Source organism: Heteronotia binoei, chromosome 14 (genome assembly GCF_032191835.1).
Source record: "Heteronotia binoei isolate CCM8104 ecotype False Entrance Well chromosome 14, APGP_CSIRO_Hbin_v1, whole genome shotgun sequence".
Taxonomy (NCBI): Eukaryota; Metazoa; Chordata; class Lepidosauria; order Squamata; family Gekkonidae; genus Heteronotia; species Heteronotia binoei.
This window is the reverse complement of record NC_083236.1, coordinates 14,385,210-14,406,177: the sequence shown is the minus strand read 5'-3', so window position 1 is coordinate 14,406,177 and position 20,968 is coordinate 14,385,210. Positions and strand designations below refer to the sequence as shown.

General features: G+C 47.4%; 1 protein-coding gene across 1 annotated transcript in view; it reads right to left on the bottom strand.

Annotated features, from left to right (window-relative positions):
* Window positions 1–2,198: 2,198 nt before the first annotated feature.
* CYSTM1 (cysteine rich transmembrane module containing 1) overlaps window positions 2,199–20,968 on the bottom strand; it is a 72,815-nt gene continuing 54,045 nt past the window's right edge. Inside the window, exon 3 of the mRNA XM_060253617.1 lies at window positions 2,199–2,727. Coding sequence (XP_060109600.1) covers window positions 2,621–2,727 — 107 coding nt within the window. The 3' untranslated portion in view covers window positions 2,199–2,620. The remainder of the gene's footprint in view (window positions 2,728–20,968) is intronic.

Genomic DNA, 20,968 nt, shown 5'->3' with positions numbered 1-20,968 from the left:
TTGGTGAACGATTTCGCAGGATAGGTTTGTGCAGTGGAGTGAAATGACCACCTCTGCCAGCCACCCTTTTAGGTTTCACTCATTTGCTCAAGCATAGGAAGGTAGAAATAGGTTCACTGCCTATCCGGTAGATTACTGCCTACTCACTTTTCTGTCAGTAAACAGGACTGTAGTGTATCAAAAGGAGTTGGGATAAGGTCTGCTGTGCTCCTCTGCCACAACATCCTCCAGGAGCGGGCCTAGTCCCACTGGAACAAGCAGTACAGGTTGTGCTGTTGCAGCTGAAGAAAACCCTGCTCTAAGCGGTTAGTATCTCACTGGCTGCATTCTCTTGCCTGCCCCAAGACTTCATGGAATTTCTCCCTTCCTCACTGCATCAAGGATGCAATTGGGAGTCAGAACGGCTTAACTCAAGGAAGCCTCACCTAGTTTTTTGGTCCAAAGTTTTTTGGTCCAAAGGTGTCATTCCTGCAGAGGCAGGTGTTCTCTGGTACCAAGAAAGCACAGAGCCTGGAGGAACACCTTGTCCTCACACTTCCTCACCCTGGTGCTGAGAGCCAAGCTAGAGATTTCTTGCCCAGGATCCCTGCAGTAAAAAGCTAGAGGGTAGGAATCAGACTATTATGTAAACAGATGCTTGAGTAAAGGATGTGGGATGGGTTGGAGGAAGAGTCAAATATCCTGATGAAGAATTCCAGTCTACATCTTTTTAGCTGCATCTTCACTGGTTATTTCCCATAAACACAGGTGAGTCGCTAGCAGCTCTTCCTGTATTCCTACAGGAATAGGAGTGGGTTCTATATTTGCATCCAGGAACCAATCCTTCCAAGGCCAGAGAGGGTTGTTCAAGGCAGGGGAGGGGGAACAAGGGGAAGTGCCACAACACTCCACTGCCCGCCCCATCACTGGACCCAGCCCTAAGTTTCACTTTGCTTTCTAGTCTGCTCAGCCAGAGGGCACAAAAGCTGCTTCTTGCTTTCTCAGCTATACAAAGTGTGTGCGTGTGGGGGTGGGGTGGGGGACTGGATTTTCTGAGGCGTGGGCAAAATTAAAAAATGACGCCCCCTTATGGGCCATTCTAGCTTATGGACCCATAGAATATAATGGACTCCATACCCAATTTGGCACCCCCCTCCATCAGTGCCAGGGGCACGCATCCCCCTCTGCCCCCCACCAAGATCCGGGTCTGGCGTGTGTGTGTGTCCTACAGTTCCTTGCAGAGTTCATAAAACAGCAGGCAAGTAGCTACGGAGGGGAATTGGGGCCATGCCCCACTGCCCCTGCCTGTGTTCAGGGAAAGGCTGGCCAGCTGCAAGAGCTGTGCCTCTTTCCAGGAAAGCCAGACTGCTTGGCGCTCTTTCTGGCCTCTCCAGAGGAGTGGTGAATGGAAGGACCAGCTTCCCATTGCCTCCCTTGTTGCCATGTCCTGCACGAAGCTTCAGGCTTTCATCTGGAGCAGGAAGCACAAGGTGGACTGCAGAGCACCCTCTCCTGCCTGGCAATGCAAAGTGGCTGGACTGGTGATGGATGTGGTTTGAAAGTGAGGTGTGCGCAGCAGGAGAGACCTTTTCCACACCTTACTGGAGTTGCCCTCCTTTTGTCCCGCCCACCCCTTGATCCCCCAGATGAGATGGGAAGGATGGAGGAGGACACTGCGGCTGCCAAGTGAGGTACTCCTGGCTGGAAGATGCTCCTCTAAATAAGCTCACTGGCCTCCCCCAACACCCCAAAATTTCTGGATATGCCCTCCCCACCGCAGGAAGCAGTTGGAAATGCAGAGATCTCAAAAGTATCCAGAAGTCCATGGTGAAGTAATGTCCAGAAGTTAAGGGACAAGTAGAGTTTTAGCCTCATGGAACTTTTGTTGGTGCTGAATGGAGAGAGACTTCCCCAAGAGATGGAATAAATAATGTATGTGAATACAGCCTATTGACTGTAAAATTCAGAATCTGAACCAACAAAGGTCCATGGATAAGAGAAGAGGTTTTTGGACACTTTTTTCAGGATTTCCCCCAGTGAAGTTCCTTAGAAATCAAAGAGGGGACCACAACACTGAGCAGGATGCAGAGATGCTCTTTAGGAAGAACAGGCTCAGCAACCGTTGAAACTCATCTTTGGACACCTCATTGGAGGGGACCAACTGAGCAAGCAACAGGCCCTCTTTGGATGCTCTCCACAAAGTTGACACCCACATCCAATTCTTACTTGGTCCATAACTTTATTGGACTAAGTTCATTGAAAACAGAAGTGGAAGCTAGTAAGAAAAACAATTGGCTTAAATTATTGCATATTTTCCCATCTCTAATTATAAATACACAATTTGTAAGAAAAGCTGTTTGCAAAACCAAAACAAACAAAAAAAGACATTTAGCACATTCTTCAAAAGAACAACAGAAATACACTCTAGAGAGGTGGGAGGGCTTCTTCCGCTAAACTGAAAAGTGCAGACCCCACCAACTGTCACGGTGTTACCTCTACGGTGGACGTGTGCTGCTGTCACCTGTGCAAAGCAGATCATTTATTACAGTACTAAGAAGCTGTTGAATCAGAGGAAAGATCAGAGGAAGAATGCATAGCACTCCACGTGAGAGGGATCGAGAGGCCGGGCTCCTCGGGGCACTCAGGTCAGCATGTCCCAAAGGCAGCAGCAGCAAAGCGCAGTCCAGCACGCTGTCAGGCAGGCACTTTCCCCGGTGTCGTCTCTCCGCCGCTCCTCCACAACATACACTGCAGAGAGGAAACAGGACAAAGCCCTTAGAGGAGCTGCATCCGCTAAGGAAAGCTGTGACACGAGAAACTGGATTGGGTGTTCCACAGCGGCCGCCCAAGGCCAGCAAACAAGGCTACAAAATGGTTCAGTTGCAGAACTCCACCCCCCCACCCCCACCCCAAGCTGTTGCTGATCAACAAGTGTCAAGCATACAAGTTATTCTTAATATGAAGCTGTATTAGACTGTTACTCTACCACTGATGCATATCAAAGCTATGTAAACCCTTCCTTAGTTCTCACCTTCTGCAACAAATGCAGGAATGCCTGCTTTGAAGATAGTGCCTCCCTAGACCGTTCCCAAGCTCAAGCCTGGGACTCAGGATGTTTCTAACTGCAAGAGACAGTCAAATGCATAGTTGTAGTAATTCATACGCTCATGCTAGAATTCCAAGTCATCTCTACTGTTCCCTTTGACGTATCTCTTAAAGCCAGATGCCATGTACTGAAATGTATCACTTTCAAGTTGTTCCATCTATGAGCACAATGGATTATCAATTGATTTGCTTCCAAATCATCGCTTGGTTCTTCTGAAACTTCCATGCTTGACAACAAGTGGGAAACAAGCGAGCGGCTTGGCCATCCCCTGGGCCAGAAGCCATGTAGAGCGGCAGCAAGAAGCCAGTAGTGCGCAGAAGGCTGAACTGGGGCGTTGCGGTCAGATTCACGACAGCTCCCTGACACCTTAACGGGGCACAAGAACAAGCAGGTAGAAATATCCTGTCCTTCCTTCTGAGTGCTCTAAACAAGCCTTTCAGGCAGCTGCTTTAAGAGACACAGAAAACACCAAAAGGAGTGACTCAGACGCAAAGAAGCCTGGACTCTTCCTCCCTGTTGCCTAGAGCAGTGGCTCCCAGGGGGAGCTAAGAGGCAAGGGAGAGCAGAGGGCACTGGAGGTGTGCCTCTTCGACCACACTCTTCACTTGTTTAGAACTGACCAGGCAATGGCATCATGCTGGCAAAGGGCACTCCCAACCTTCTGTCGCTGCGTAGTGCTGGATTCAGGTGGAAAACTATTGGGATGTGTTCTCCCAGGACTCTACGCTACCAGGATACTGAATTCTGAAAAGCACCGTGTGTGTTTTTTTGTCATTTTTCAGGTTTCTGCTGTTCTTCATATAATAATGCTGAGTGTGGTGTTTTATTTTCCTGTGTTACTGACCCTGTTGGTTATGAAGAGCTCCTTTTAGCTATCTAGGTCATATAGAAGTCTTTCACAACACTGGCTCCCAACCCCCTGATTAGATATCTATTTAAAAAATTACACAATTCTAGATATTCACAGTTAAATGACATTCCCTGTTCGGGAGGTTATGGAAAGGTTACCAGCTCTGAGCTAAATGAGGTTTCTTTAGTCTCCCATCATGTAAGTCCGCTAGTTCTGTCAACTTTGCCATTTTCACTGTTTGCCATATTCATTAAACATTAAAAATGGATTATGAATTTGAAAATTTCTATCTGCTAGTTACAAACATTCTTGTGAGTATAATCATATTATGAACCATTAATCTTTGTTTTGTTGGAATGTATTCACTTATCAAGTCCAATAAACAAACTTTAGCTATAGAATTATTTCTGAGGCAGCCCAACCATTACTAATATTTCTAGGTTATATAACAAGGGTGGCAAAACGTGCCTCACAACTACATAGAACAAATGTCAGATGTTTTGAGAGCTGCAAGACATTAACAAATATTACACACACACCTTTATTAAAACTGTTAGTATTTTCTTTGCACAGAAAGATAAAATACATATGTATGCAACTTTACAAGATGACCATGCTATAAGGAGACTTTTTAAAAAACAAAAGCTGGGAATAACAAACCCTATAAAACCAGCATAGGGAAAGGTTAGGGAATTATTTTTGGCACCAGTGGGAGAAGGAAAAACTGACCACCATTTCCATCATTATGCATCTCTCTTTGCCCTGATACCAAGGTTAGTAAATAGAGCTCCTACAAGAGCTGTGAAACTAAGGGGGAACCCTGCGCCATCCTCTTTAATTCCATCCCTTCTTCCAGTGGCTCCCTTGGCTCTTGTGCTCTCTCCTGTCTCCAGGTAACCTCTGTTATGGGGAGAAGAACTTGCAAGCCTGCCTATTTTTTCCTCCTTCCTTGCTTCACACACAGTAGAAATAGTCACCTACCTATGGGTCAGCACTCAGGCTGACTGAGGGTCCGATGCTAAGCATGCTTATTTGAGAGTAAGCCTGCATTAAGTTCCTCCTTGATCTCCAGGAGCCACACAGCATGTGTGAAAGAGCCGCATGTAGCTCCTTAGCCACAGTATGGCCACTCCAGTTGTAGGCACAGAAACCCCTTTTCTCAAGGAACCTCATTTTTGTGAGGGGGCAGAGCTCCAGACTCCCCCCTCTCCCAATTAGGAGCATCGGATGGCTGGTGGGGAATGACTGGGCTCTGAAAATAGTGTGTGTGTGTGGGGGGGGGAGAGCGATGGATAGGCTGTGAACCTGCTGGGCTAGGTTGCCCTGCTCCTCACCATGGTGGAACTCTGTGCTTACTTTGTGTCTGCATCCCTGGCTCTTCCTGCATGCATAAGGCAGAGCAGGAGGAGGAACAGAGGGAGGGGCTCAGCCTCAAGCTATAACCCCCTCCCCCAGTTCACCTAAAGTAGAACAGCAAAAGCACAGTTTATAGGCAGCACATAGGCCTCCAAAGACCAGACTGTGTGGAGAGGCATTTTATTTAAAATATTTATATCCCTCCTTTCCACAGGCAGCTTACAGAATAGTCATGTGAGTTACAGCACAGTACAATGCAAATCAATGCCATCAAGTGGTGTAAACCAATTAATAATCTCCCAACGGCTTTCTGTATCAACTGAGGCTTCCACAGAGTTCAAGGGCAGCTCCATGTATAACCTATTACAATAACCTAACTTTAACACTGCAGTGTCACGGATAAGCATGGTGAGGTCTACGTGATTAAGATGGGGCACAGTTGGTGCACTCAATATAAACGGAAGGCAGTGCTCTGAGCCCCTTCCCCAACCTGCTTTCCAGAGGACCGCTGGATTCAGTGTTACTCTCAAGCATTTCACCAAGTCAGAGAAGCAATGCCATTGTTTAGGGGCAACCAATACTCCCTCTAAGCTGTGGAGTCTTGTGAGCAAAAATTTTACTTTGTGGGCTACTGGCATGAAAGTTGTGAGCTGCTGCATACATTAGTTTGCTCTGGGGTTCATTTTTCCTGAGCTGAGACAAAAATGGTTGAGTCGGAGGCTAAGAAACTGAGCTAGCTCACTCTACCTCAGCTTAGAGGAAACACTGGTGGCAACCCCACAGAACTGGCCTGCCCTGCCAGTATCACTTCAGTCTTTCCTGCGTTCCATTTCTTTCTCCTTGTTTGCCCTTAAATGACTTGGCTACTGCTTCCATGCATTGGTCTACCACTAAGTCTGATGCTTCTGGCAGCTTAAGAGAGATTTATAGTTAGATATCTGTCATATGTTGGGGACAAATGGTCCCCTCGGCTCCAGATCATCTTCATCAATGGACTGGCCACACTCCATGGATAGCTGCTCTTTTGAGGGCTGTCAGATAGGAGCAGAACCATCTCAATGACAAACTTTTTACCTGTTGGCCTTCCAGAGACACTATTAAGATGGCGTGTGTAACAGTATCAACAAAAACAGGCCCAGTAGGTGCCATCCCAGTCCCCAAGCCAAGCCTAAAGACAGTCTACAGTGGATCAAGGGCAGACATCCACATATGCCTGGAGTTGATCTGCTACCACTTTTTCCTATCAACTTCCTTAAGTATAAAAAGGTAAAAGTAGCCCCCTGAGCAAGCACCGAGTTGTTACCAGCCCATGGGGTGATGTCACATCATGACGTTTTCTTGGCAGACTTTTTACAGGGTGGTTTGCCATTGCCTTCCCCAGTCATCTACACTTTCCCCCCAGCAAGCTGGAGACTCATTTTACCCACCTCGGAAGGATGGAAGGCTGAGTCAACCTGGAGCCAGCTACACATCTCTAAGTATGGAAGGCTACAAATAGCTTGCTAACTGCTAGCATCACCCTCGAAGCAACAAAGGTTTCTTCAGATAAGAGTTTTATGGCCTCCTGAAGAAGAATGAAATCCCTCCAAATTCCATGTGTTGCCCTCTCCTGCAAAGGCAATCCACCTGTCCTGAGAAGAAGGTTGAGGCTTCTCCCCCCACAAGAGAGGACCACCAAGACACTTCCCTCTCTCTCCAATGTCTTCATTGCAGTTAACCACATCCTGCTATTAAGGACTAACTCAAAAGAACCAGAAGAGGACTCGGGCTTTCCTGTTTGCATCCTGCTCTTCTGTCCACCCTCTGGGGTTCTGATGAATGAAAGCAAAGGCATGTGGGTGACTGACAAGTGCTTGGAAGAAGGGGGAAAAAGAGGAGGAAGAGATTGGATTTATACACCACCTTTCACTAGTCCCGGGGCACAGAGTGTTAAAGCTGCAGTACTGCAGTCCTAAGCTCTGCTCACGACCTGAGTTCGATCCCCGGCGGAAGCTGCGTTTTCAGGTAGCCGGCTTGAGGTTGACTCAGCCTTTCATTCTTCCGAGGTCGGTCAAATGAGTACCCAGCTTGCTGGGGGGAAAGTGTAGATGACTGGGGAAGGCAATGGCAAACCACCCCGTAAAAAAAGTCTGCTGTGAAAACATTGTGAAAGCAACGTCACCCCAGAGTCGGAAACGACTACTGCTTGCACAGGGGACCTTTCCTTTTTCCTTTCCTTCACTACTCAAAGGAGTCTCGGAGCAGCTTACAATCTTTTTTCCCTCTCCCTCCCCACAATAAGACACCCTGTGAGGTAGGTGGGGCTGAGAGAGCTCTGAGAGAACTATTCTTGAGCAGAACAGCTCCAAGAGTTATGACTAACCCAAGATCACTCCAGCAGTTTCATATGGAGGAGTGGGGAATCAAACTCATTTCTCTCAGATAAGAGTCTGCACACTTAACCATTACACCAGCCTGGCTCTCTACAAAAAGGTTAAATAGTTTATCGTATGTGGTGATTTTACAAAAAACCAAAAAAAACCAAAGAGGAAATACTAAATTGAAAAAACATGCAGAGATCCAGAAATTCTTAAAATTCCAAAGACAACCTTATTAGGAAGGATACCAGATAATGTTGAAAAAAACCCACAAAATGTATTCAGACATATATTAATGGTGGCAAGAACACAGTTCACATCTATTTGGAAAACAGAAGACTGTCCAACAAAAGACCCCTGGTGTGCTAAACAAGCTGAATATGCTGCAATGGCAAAGTTAATGAACCAAGTAAATAAAAGACCAATTAAATAATTTCTTCAGAAATGGAAAGAATATTACTCATATTATGGTAAAGGTTAATAACTGATAAGTCTGTATCACCCAGAATAAAAAGTTGGCACCGCCTGAAATAATCAGAGATAGGGAGACATTATAGTCATTATTAGTGTAAAATATTTATTCTAGCTATTAATATATTTTACTTAAGAAGGTTTAAAATAATATTAAGCAAGCAATATGTATAATTTTCTTGCTAGAAAAAGAATTAAAAATGTTTCCCCAAATTTACTATATCAAACTTTTTAAAAATGGGTATGCTTTTAAAAAAGTATACTGATATTCTGAGACGTTTTGTGTAATTGAGCTGAGATGTCCAACTTTGATCTATGTATTATATATTAAATTGTGTCCTCGACAAACGCAAAATATAAAAGCTTCTGATAATGACATTTTGATATCCTTCCCATTTTTCTTCTGTACCCTTCTAATTATATAATAAAATAAAATACATATTAAAAAATGTTAAATAGGACACTTATTCAAGTTTAATATCAGAGAGATGTAGAGCTCCGCTCCTAGAATGAGCAGTTCCTCAGTGGAGCAGGCTTCCTCAGGAGGTGGTGGGCTCTCCATTGGAGGTTTTGAAGCAAAGGCTAGATGGCCATCTGATGGGCCAGACTAAAGGTTATTTGCCTTCCTCTGGGTGTAGAGCAGGGGTCCCTGGCGGAGTGGATTTCCTGCAATGTCCAAGGGATTGGACTAGATGACACTTGAGGTCCCCTTCCAGCTCATTATTTCTAAGTTTAATATTTGAGGCCACATAAAACTATCCCTCCCCCGCCCCCCGCTTTGAAAACCTGGGCAGTACTGAAATATGCAAAAGTAGTATTTGGACAGAAACAAACAGTCTCAGATTCACAACTGGACTAGAAACATATTTGGAGACGGAGTTTATTTTATGACAGTGAACTCTTCAGTAATCTCTGCTCTGTAATAGAAGCCCTACCGCATTGCTCACAAATCACCTACCCTCCCATTGGCTGAGCTGCCTCACTTCACAGCTCAGAGGTGCCGGCTGACTCAGAGGGGGCCAAGATGGCGGCGGCAGAGTGGTGGCTTCTGTGGCAGGAAGGCGCCCCTCCCCTGGCAGCCCTTCAGTCGCCATCCAGCTTGGACAAGGCAGCTGGGCTGGCACTCTGCGACGGGCCTGCGTGTCACCCACCTGGTCTCTGCCACCAGCACAAGGTGTCCACCCCACAGAAGCACCAGCATCGCATCAACCACCTGTTGCTCCTTGACCCCACTGGCAGGAAGGATGCAGCAGGCAGCAAAGGAGCGCTGCTCTACCTGCTGGTGGGCCCACAAGGGGATGAGGAAGCGGAGGAGAAGGGGGCCACCACAGCCTGTTTCTCCAGCATCCTGTGCGTCTCCTTAGGAGGAAAAGGAGCTGGAAGGTTTGCTTAGGAGACGGCCATTGGTAGCACCGCTCCTCCCACAGCCCAGTGGCTCTAGGCCAGGCCACAAAGTGGCCCAGATGGTCCGCAAGCATGCCCCCCTTCAGCAACTGCTGATGCCCTAAACAGCCCTCTACATGCCCCCCACCAGGGACGGGGGGGGGGAGAGGAGCCACCACCCTCCAAGGTCATCACTGCCTGTTGCGACCACTGTCTCCTCCGGCATCCTGTGGACAATACACCAGCCACCCAGGCAATCCCCCATCCCCTTTTATCTGGGAAAGGCGAGCCAGCCCCTTCCAGACTGCTTGGAAGGAAGAGACTGAAGGCCTGGCCATGTAGGTGGCATCAGAACCACTGCTGCTGCTTCCCCCCTGCCCGGTGGATCCAGGCCATGGAATGGCTCATGCAGCCCGCAAACATGCCCCTTTCTGGGGTTGCTACTGCACAGAAGAGCCCTCACTTTGCCCCCTCCCCCAGTGGGTGGCCAGGTAGAGGGAGGTCTGGGATGAGGGTGGTTGGGGGCCACTTGACCTGGCCACGCCCTGCCCTCCTTGCCCAGAGGACTGTTCCAGTTGCACCCGGCCCTTTCTTTCAGAGGCTGTTGGTGGTTTCAGAAATGTCTTTGCCCAACTCTTGATGATCTGCCTGTCTCTGTTGGTCTGTGTCTGCCCCTTTTGTCTATCCTTCTCTCCATCTTTCTGTATTGCTCTAGCATCTATTTGTGTCTCTCTCTGTCTACCTCTCCACCTACGTACCTATCTGTGTTGGTCTGTCAGTCTGTCTATATTGAGACGTGTCTGTCTGTATGTCTATCTGTGTTGGTCAGTCTTTCCCTTCCCTCCCCAGCAAACCTCCCCCCCCCTCCCACAAAGGCTGAGGCACACAACCACAGCTTCATTCTAGAGCACATTGTACCTTTCCACAACAGGCCTTATTCCTAGTGTATCATAATGCACATTACAGCATATTGACAGACTAAGTCACATTTAATATATTGCATCCATCTGCAGTATAGACAGGAATCATTGGGTAAAAAGCTTTACTTTACAGCATTAGATAAATAAGCAAGTAACATTTCTCTCTTTAGCGTTTCAACCATTTCAACAAGGAAATATTTTCTAGGTGCCCCTCTCCCCTCCAGCATTTGGCCCAAATTCCAAGATTTCTAACTGGAAAAGTAAAAAGAAGTCTAAGCACGGGGCAGGCCTCCACCTCTCTTGTTATAACACAGTCGCTTTACTCAGGCTTCTGCAGCCCTATGCTGACCTCCTCCTCTTTGTCCCCCCTTGCATTCCCTCTCCACTGACCACACCATTTTCAGCTATGCACCTGCAGGATCTTGCTGAAGCCAAGGCCTGGCCTCCCTTAAACTAACCAAACGTGTTTGGTTTGCCCTGAAATCCATCTGGACCTTCCTTTGTGTGACCAGCTTGCATGAAAGATGAGTCTCACAAACATGGTTTTTGAATTTGCCCACACAAAGCAAGCACTCTGCTTTGCTCAACGCTCTGGCACCCCTCGCTGCAGTTTGGCCTTGGAAGCCAGCAGCTTGGATTCTCTGCAAGGCACTTACAGTTGCCAAGGCCTTCCTGTGGGCAGGGGCTATGGAAACTGCAAGGAAGAGGAGGAGGAGGAGAATGCTTACGCTTACTGCTTTCACCTTCAGCCTGTGCCCTGTAATAAGCAGCCTGTGCCCTGCAATAAGCAGACTTTGCCCAGCCACTCCTTGCTAATGGCAGATGCAGCTGGGGGGGGGGGGGGGCAGATTCCAGAGAACTTCCTGTATGGGCACAGCTCAGTTTTTACTTAAGAGATGGGGGTGGGGAGAATCAGCTCTCAGACCTGGTACCTCCTTGAAATAATAAGCAGGCTTACTACGAAGTACCAAAACCAGCCTCTCCCTACCTCAATGTGGCAAGAGCATCAGTTAAAAGCAGCCTGGTCTGCCTGAGAAAGACCAGCATGCAGAGACCACCACCCAGCAGACCGTGCCCTCACTGTGGTCTTTTGGGAATGCTTTGGCTCCTGCTGAGCGCATGTGGCTCTGAAAGTATGTGACAGGAAACCTTTCATTTGTCCTCCTCACACTTTATTTTCCTGATCTGGAGAGGGCATTTTAACCAGCAAGATGGGCTGTTTCTACCCCCTGCTCTATCTCCCTGGGTAACTGTGGGAGAGAACGGTTTCACGCTCTCTTCTGTAGGTTAACTCCTTGCAATAGACTGATGGATGAACCAGTAGGAAGCCTGTTCTTGGCCTCTCTTCCGCACCCACGTAGACAGGTTCCACAACAGCAACTGCTACCACTATCCTATTTTATCAAGTAATATATCGGCTAACCCCAGTTCTAGCAGTCTCCACCTCCCTGTATCAGGTGTGGCACATAAACACCTTTTGGTTTACTTCGTTTACACCCCACCTCTCTCCCCAAAGGGGAGAAGCAGCTTACATTGTTCTTCTCTCTTCCATTTTATCCTCAAAACAGCCCTGTGAGGTAGTGTGTGTGACTGGCTCAAGGTCACCTAGCAAGCTCCCATGGCAGAATCGGGAATTGAATCTGGAGCTCCCAGACCCTAGTCTGACACTTTAACCACTGCACAACACAAACTCTGTATACTACCAGGAGTTCCTGCCCCAGCACGAGTGGACTTCAGGCACCTGTAGCTGGTGAAGCAGTGGAAGAGCTGTAACCTTTTGTGAAAGCGAATACTTTTCTATTAGCCCTTTTCTATAAATGGTACCCAGAGACTGGGAAGGTGCACGGCTGTTTTACAGCCAGCCACAGCACTAGACTGAGAGCACTCTCTGCCCACAAACAGCAGAGACCCTCCCCAGAAAAACCCGATAATGGGACTCTGCTGCCCCCTCTTGGTTGAAGGAGGCAGTCCTATTCAGATCTTTGCAACCTCTATAGCCAAGCTAGCCAGAGAACACAGGCTTCTGAGACACCGAATGGACCTTCTTCCCCACAAAGCAGGAAGAGACCAGGAGACCATTTTCTCCAGCCTCCTGTCTAGACCAAAAGCCTCAGCCCACCTTGCATGGCTGCCACATGCCACAAGCTGTCTTCCTGACTCAACAGAAAAGTTTACTTTATCTAGATGTCTCAAAGCAAGTAAGCCTAACAGTCTACCAGAAACAGCTCTAGCCTGAGCAAAATACAATACCTGCCCACCTCACTCCTGCTCCAGGCAGCATGGCGGCCCAGGTAGACTCCCTGCCCACCTCCCCCTCCCTCTGCAGCGCCGCAACCGGAGGGGAGAAGCCTCCTCCAACACTGTCTTAGTGGGTAGGGCTCTGAGCACGTGGCGGGGAGGGGGGAGTGCACCGCTGTGGGAGGGGGCAGGCGGCAGCAGCAGGGGGGGAGAGAATTAGCCGTTTGCCTTGCACACCGGGAAGGGGGGAGCCCAATTTGGTGCCCCCTCTCCTGGCACCCTAGGCAAACGCCTAATTTGCCTAGTGGGCAAGCTGGCCCTGGCCCCAGGCAACACTGGCTCTCCAGTAGTGGAAATCTGATGCAAGCTGGGACTCAAAATGCAAATGACATCAAGACTATCAGCAGCACTGCCTTACAGCGGACAACTTCAGGGCTTAAGACTGGGCTTTCCCATCTCTGTTCTTCCAAGAATGTTTCTGCACTGCTGGGAATCCTTGGGTCACCCAAATTAAACCAGTTTGGTGTTTTGAGCAAAACAAAAAAAGTCCTCGGAGGATGATATCCTCTGCCTAAATATTTGATCTTCTGTTGCCTGAAAGCAGAGGTGGTGATGTATGCAAAGCAAAAACCTATTGCCATTAAGAGCCGTTTGCCATTGTAATAGAAAGTTCTGATACAGACCACCTGAGTGCTCATGGGCTTCCCCCACGTAGCCCAGCTTCATGCACCCAAAGCTACAGATGTTACAGACTCACTTGTCCAGCAGTAATTTCCCCAGCCTGGCCATGCTGCCATGGACGCTTGCTGGGTGACCTTGAGCCAGTCACACACACGCAGCCTAACCTACCTCACAGGACTGTTGTAAGGATAAAATGGAAGAGAGAAGAACAATGTAAGCTGCTTTGGGTCCCCACTGGGGGAAAGATGGTTATAAATGAAGTTTCCATGCTGTGAGAGCCCTCTCCAGCCCCACCCATCTCACAAGGTGTCTGTTGTGGGGGAGGAAGATAAAGGAGATTGTGAGCCTCTCTGAGACTCTGAGATTCAGAGTATAGGACAGGATATAAATCCAGTTTCTTCATCATCATTGATAGTCTGAGAGCCAGTTTGGTGTAGTGGTTAAGTGCGTGGACTCTTTATCTGGGAGAACCAGGTTTGATTCCCCACTCCTCCACTTGCACCTGCTAGCATGGCCTTGGGTCCGCCATAGCTCTGGCAGAGGTTGTCCTTGAAAGGGCAGCTGCTGTGAGAGCCCCCTCCAGCCCCACCCACCTCGCAGGGTGTCTGTTGTGGGGGAGGAAGGTAAAGGAGATTGTGAGCCGCTCTGAGACTCTTCGGAGTGGAGGGCGGGATATAAATCCAATATCTTCTTCTTCTTCTTCATTCCTCCCCCATAGTCATTTTTATTCACATTATTTGTGGTCTGCCTTTCCTCACAGGAACTCAAGGCGGATTACACATTGTGAGTCAGTAGGAAACAGCAAGAGTCCAGTAGCACCTTAATGGCTAACAGAATTTAGGCAGGGTAGGAGCTTTTGTGAGTCACTGCTCACTTGGTATCTGAAGAAGTGAGTGGTGACTCATGAAAGCTGCCCGCCACCAATTTTGTTAGTCTTTAAGGTGCTCCTGGACTCTTCCTCTTTTCTGCTGCTACAAACACAACTGCATATCTATCTAGAAGATGATGATGAAGAAACTGGATTTATATCCTGCCCTATACTCTGAATCTCAGAGCGGCTCACAATCTCCTTTATCTTCCTCCCCCACAACAGACACCTTGTGAGATGGGAGGGGCTGAAAGGGCTCTCACAGCAGCTGCCCTTTCAAGGACAACCTCTGCCAGAGCTATGGCTGACCCAAGGCCATTCCAGCACCTGCAAGTGGAGGAGTGGGGAATCAAAGTCCACGCACTTAACTATTACACCAAACTGGCTCTCTACATAGAAAGTCTGTACAATCAACAAAATGGAGCATTCAGTGGCTAATGCATCCGGAGATTAGAAGTTCGGGATCATCAAAAAGGAACAGAAACACATTATAACTATTAACACGGCACATTAACAGTACAAAAATTACATAATAGGATCCCATTAAAAATACACTATTTTTTTTAATGTAGACCACAAGTCCCAATCATTTATTCAAGTATGTTTGTGAACCATTTTATACTGTGCAGCTTTATCTGGGCAGAAAAGCCTTCTTGAAGAGTTCAGTTTTGCATAGTTTGTGGAAAGCCAGGAGACCGAGCGCTTTCCTGACCTCCTCGGGCAGGCCACTCCGCGGGGTGGGAACCACAGCAGAGAAAGCACATGTATGAGCAGTTGCTGATTTTGCCCATCTGCATGGGCTGATGATTTGGAGGGCACTCTCTGGGCGCGGGGTGCCCCTGCTGGTCCTTAAGGATACCATTCATTCTTATAAGGGAGATGCCACATCATCATCACACAGGCTGGGTGTACTCTTGGGCTACACTTTGTCTCCATGTGTACATGAAGCCGAGTTAGGTGTGAGGAGAGGTTTTAAGACAGGTGAGTTCCGGTGTCAGGTGGAAGTGAATTACAGGGGCAGGGAACTGTAATTGAGAACAGAGATCATTATCTCAGGTTTAGTGAGGGCACTTGTGACAAGAGCAGAGGAGCACAGGGTCATGGCAATACAAGTTGCAAGAAGCTTACCATGGCCATCACGACAGGAGATGCCTTCCTTTTCCTGAAACTCTAAAAACAGTGAAAAAGCATCTTCATGCTGTGGCGAAACGAAGCCCTCACCACATAGGTAGCTTGTGAAAGAGCTACTGTTATGGAAGGGAAAGGTTTAATTTGCACTCAGCTAATGCTATGAGGCTAGCTTAACACATCCTTTTCCAAATGGACAAATGCTGTAGAATAACTAATGTGCAAAATGGGTCACATTTTTCTGGGTCATGTTCTCAAGGGAGACATTCTGAAGATGCTACCCAGGATGATCCACTAGTCTCGGTGGGTTTTTTTTTCTCCTCCTCAAGTCACAGTTAACTTATGGCGACCCCATAGTTTTCTCAAGGCAAGAGAGGTAGTTTGCTGTTGCCTGGTTCTGTGTCTTGACACTGACATTTCTTAGTGGTTTCCCATCCAAATACTGCTCTAGGCCAACTCTGCTTAGCTTCTGAGTCTGAACATGGTCAGAAATTCTGGAGAGGGGTTAAAAGCATAGCATTTTTCCTTCTTCACCTGGCAGGGGAAGAGAGAGAGGCCTCTGAATAGAACCAACATTAAAAAGTTGGAAACAAATATGTAATTTTAAGATCCAAATAGACAGCCGTGTTGGTCTGAAGTAGTAGAACAAAATAGGAGTCAATTTCACCTTTAAGACCAACTTAGTTTTATTCAGAACGTAAGCTTTCGTGTGCATGCATACTTCTTCAGTCGAGGAATGAGGTACAGTAAGCAGAACCACATATAGCCGGTGGGGTTTGGAATGCCAAGTGGTACAAAGTTAAAAACCAATAGCAGAATAGCAAAATTAACAAATTCAGAAAACCTTTGATCTGGGTCGCATTAGCGTGGGAAACCATAAACCAGTAACATGTAGGAATGTGAGAATGCCTGTTAATTATTCTATTGCTAATAAACCCGGGTCAAAAAGAAGGCATTTCTTTCCCAGAAGTTTTTCCTGTCCAACTAATTTACCTTTTAACATGTAACATAAATATATACATCATTCTAGTTTGTCATTAGGAAAAAATACATTAAAATATAGTAGAAGATGGGTTTAATATATGTAATGAGGTAAACAGCCAATATCCCTAGTTTGAGTATGTCAATACAAAAGCATTATTCTAATACACTATTCTGAATAAAACTAAGTTGGTCTTAAAGGTACAATTGACTCCTATTTTGTTCATGTAATTTTAAGGTTATTTCACCTCTCAGTGTCATAAACAGAAGTTTAGATCTAGGGAAGGAGGACTGGATATGCCAGAGTTTGCTCTTTTTTAAAAAAAAAAACCCTTTGCTAAGCAGCATTTACAGCAAGCAATCTAATTTTGTTCCTTTTTGTAATCTATGCTTTAATTATATTATACGTTTTTCTTTCTGAAATTGGTATCCTGGAGATTGTTGTGCCCCATCCTACAATGCCTAAGCTGCAAAACCATTTACAGAGTTGCAACAAGGTGGGGAAACTCCATGGAAATCTTGCCCCGACATTCAGGATGAGCTGGAACAAGCGGCCAGGGAGATGCCTGTGACCATGCAGTGAAATTACTTGAAGGTTTCTGATTGAAGGAAGCGGCGAACACCACAAATTTCTGCCTGCTCCAGCTGATGTGAGCATTGAAAGCATTTTATTTCTATCAAAGGAGGTGGAACGGGGTTGGAGAACACTCCATTAAGGCCCAGGAACCTGAAACCTGGGAGAGCTGAATGAATACGACATCCGAAGAGAGTCATCCGTGGGGCTTAGTTCCCAACCCATGCCAGCAACATTTGGCAACAACCCTCATTAGAAGAGTGGCTTCCTTGAGATTCTCCTTTATGCAAGTTTAACAGAATGCTCAGTGGCTGTTTCTGGACAAGGAAAATACTTGCATGCTGCAATGCCACTGCAGCGTTTAAGGCAGTGTCTCTTTAAAGGCTTCTCTCCAGCCAGCCTGTTCCGGGAACAAGCAGAAACTCCAGAACATTTTTGCAATCTATGGAGTGGGGTGGAGGGTGGGGGATGGAGAAGGTTAAAAATAGTCCCAAAGGGTAACCTCTAGCTAACTCCACAGTTAGACACAGGCCTGAAGAGAGTATACAAGAATTATTGTGGGCAGCTCACAGCATTTAGAAACTGAAGAGTAAAAAGAGGAGAAGAAACAGGAATGTAAAAGATTACAAAGGCAAACAACAAAAACGACTTTTTTGGTGCTTTGATCCCACGGCCTCAGATCTGGATTGAGGAAAGAGGAGGATTCATAATGATCATTACTAGTAAAAACTGTTTGTAATGGCACTCTTGTTGAGCTCTGGAAGCATTTCCACTGGGTGCATTTCTCAAGATGCTCTCAACTGACAGCTCGTACTGGGGGAAAGGAGAGCAGAAAACTGGCAATTCTTGCTTTTTGTCTCTGACCAAGATCGTTTCTTTTCCCATAGGCTGCCTGTGCAAAGTTGTTTTGAATTACTTGTGATCTAACAATATTAACTCGGTGCCTGAGCAACCCACCATTTTAAAACAGGCCTCAACAAGTTTTCTTTAAGCTTTAGGAGCCAGACATTTTTTTTTTTAGTCTTCAGGTTTTTGTATTTTAATGACCACTGTAGTGATCTGAATTTATATATGTGTGTTCCTTTAATTGTTGGTAAGTTGCAGTAAAGAAAGGGGGGTGAAAGAGGGGGAATGAGTGAGTGCGGTGATTGGTTGGTGACTGAGTGTGGGCGGAGCTCAGAAGTATGTATGTGGGGTGAGAGAGAGAGGGAGGAAGGGAATCAGTCAACAGTGAACTCTCAGCAGAGTGACAGCAGTTAACTGTCAGTTGCGGTCAGTCAGCAGTCGTGAGAAACAGTCTTTTGATTAGAATGTCATATAGTGCTTTGAATGGTATTAAAATTCTAGGGAAGAGAAAAAACAGGTTTCCTACCTGTAACTGATGATCTTCAAGTGGTCATCTGTGCAGTCACACTGATGGGATATAGGCGCCCGCGCCGATCTCGATCGGTATTCTTGAAAGCTGCGGATTTCCGTGCCCCAGGCCCAGTGCGCATGCGCAGAAGTCCCACCGCGCATGCTCATAGGGACCGGAGCGGACATCCCGCCAGTTCCTTCTGACCGCTGCATAAGCCCTAGAGATGGACCGGCAGCGGAGGGGAAGGAGGGCGGGTAGTGTGACTGCACAGATGACCACTCGAAGATCATCAGTTACAGGTAGGAAACCTGTTTATCTTCTTCGTGGTCTCTGTGCATCACACTGATGGGAGACTAGCAAGCCAGAGTCCTACCTGGAGGAGGGTGCAACGGTCCATCAGCGAGAAGCCTCTTGAAGAACAGCACGGCCCACTGATGAATGCCTACGCCAGCTCAGATCCAATGCATAGTGTTTCACAAATGTATGCGAGGAGGACCACGTGGCAGCGTCGCAAATGTCTCTTAATGGTACCCCTCTCATAAAAGCCGCAGATGCGGCTAAGGCTCTAGTAGAATGAGCTCTGATATGTCCCGGTAGGGGCTTCTTATTCAGTAAGTAGTATAGTCTTATAGTCTCTGTGATCCATTTGGAGATTCGTTGAGACGAAACTCTGACGCCCTGTGACGTTGAGGAATAAGAGACGAAAAGTCTAGGGTCCTTACATCCCGGTCTTACCCTATGTAAATAGAAAGAGAGTGCTCTCTTCACATCTAAGGTGTGGAGCTTCCGTTCCAGGGCTGTACTCGGATTAGGGAAGTATATGGGCAGGCATAATTCCGAGTTCAGGTGGAATGAGGAAGCTACTTTCGGGAGGAAGGTCACATCAGGCTGTAACCATACTCCTTCGGCACTAAATCTTAGGTACGGGTCATCGCAGCGTAGTGCTGCCAGTTCGCCTACTCTGCGAGCAGAGGTGATAGCGACTAAGAAGGCTGTTTTCCAGGACAACAACTGGAGGGAACAGGTTGCCATGGGTTTGAAGGGTTTCCCCGTTAGGGTTTGCAACACCCCCGGTAGGTCCCACACAGGGGCCGGATCCCGTACCGCTGGGTACAGTTTCATAAGACCTCTGAGGAATCGTTTGGTGTCAGGGTGTGAAAACACCGAATAGCCTTCTAGCTGTTCATGGTTGGCTAATATGGCTGCTAAATACACCCTCACTGACGATACAGCCAGTCCTTTATCTACCAGTGAGAGTAGAAAGTCCAAAATTAGTAGGAGACCTGCTGTCTTGGGCTCCTTGGAGGTTCTAGATACAAATTGGACGAATCTTGTCCACTTATACTCGTAAGACATCCTAGTGGATGATTTTCTACTGTTAAGGATAACGTGTAGCGCTCTCTCGGACAATTGCGTCACCCCAGCTTCCAAGCTGTTAGCTTCAAGTGAGGTACGTCGTGGTGAATCACTTGCCCTTGGTGAGACAGTAGAAGGTCAGGCCTCATCGGGAACTGATGGAACGTTCCATGAGACAGTTTCAGTACTGGGGAGAACCATTGTTGTCTGGGCCACCATGGGGTGATGAGGATCCCTCTGGGGCGTTCGTGGTAAATCTTGTGAACTACCCTCGTGATCAATGGGATCGGTGGGAAAAGGTATACGTGTCTGTAGGTCCACGAGATCAGTAGCCCGTCTCCCAGTGACAGTGGGTCTACACCTCCCCTGCAGCAAAAGTTCTTGCATTTGGAGGTGCTGCGTGTGGCAAAAACATCCACCTCCGGAGTGCCCCATTTCTGGAACACCGGCTAAAGGAACTCCCAATTGAGTTCCCACTTGTGGAGCGAGGCTCCCCCACGACTGAGGTAATCTGCACAGGCATTCAGATTGCCGGGTAGGTGTGTGGCTATCAAGGTTGTCTCTGTTTCCCTGCAGAGTTCCCAAATCCTCAACGCTAAGAGGCATAATTTCCTCGATACTGTGCCCCCCTGTCTGTTTACGTATGCCAGGGCAGTGGTGTTGTCTGTCAAGATAGCTACTGTCCTTTCCGCGATCAGGGGCCGGACGAGAGAATGGCATGATGAATTGCCAATAACTCCAGAAAGTTTATATGGTGGCGCAGAAGATCTTGAGGCCATCTGCCCCCCATGCACGTGCGCTCCCCAGCCCCATAAGGACGCATCGGATGTTATGGCCAAGGTCGGGGTTGGTCTGTGGAACGGAGCTCCTTGAAGGAGGTTCTCCTTCTCCTGCCACCAATACAGGGTAGATAGCACTGTTTGTGGGACAATCAGCTTGCGTGACGGACGATCCGTGCGGCATTTGAAGACTCGTAGAAACCACAGTTGTAGTATTCGCATGTGGAATCTGGCAAATGGTATGACTGCTGTGGTCGCTGCCATTAAGCCCAGAAGGCGTTGGACTTGGAACGCAGTGACTGTAGCGCTCGTTAGGAATACCTGTATCAGGGATACAATATCTTCCGCCCTCTGTAGTGGAAGGAATGCCCTGCAGGTTTGTGAGTCTAGGATGGCTCCTATGAATTGTACCCTTTGGGAGGGCTGTAGAGTAGATTTCTTTAAATTGACCTGTAGGCCTAAGCGCCGGAGGAGGGCTAGGGTGGCGTCTATTTGTCATAGAAGTAGGGGCCTGGAACTTGCCACCATGAGCCAATCGTCTATATAGGGAAATATAGTAATCCCTTGTAGTCGCAGATGAGCTG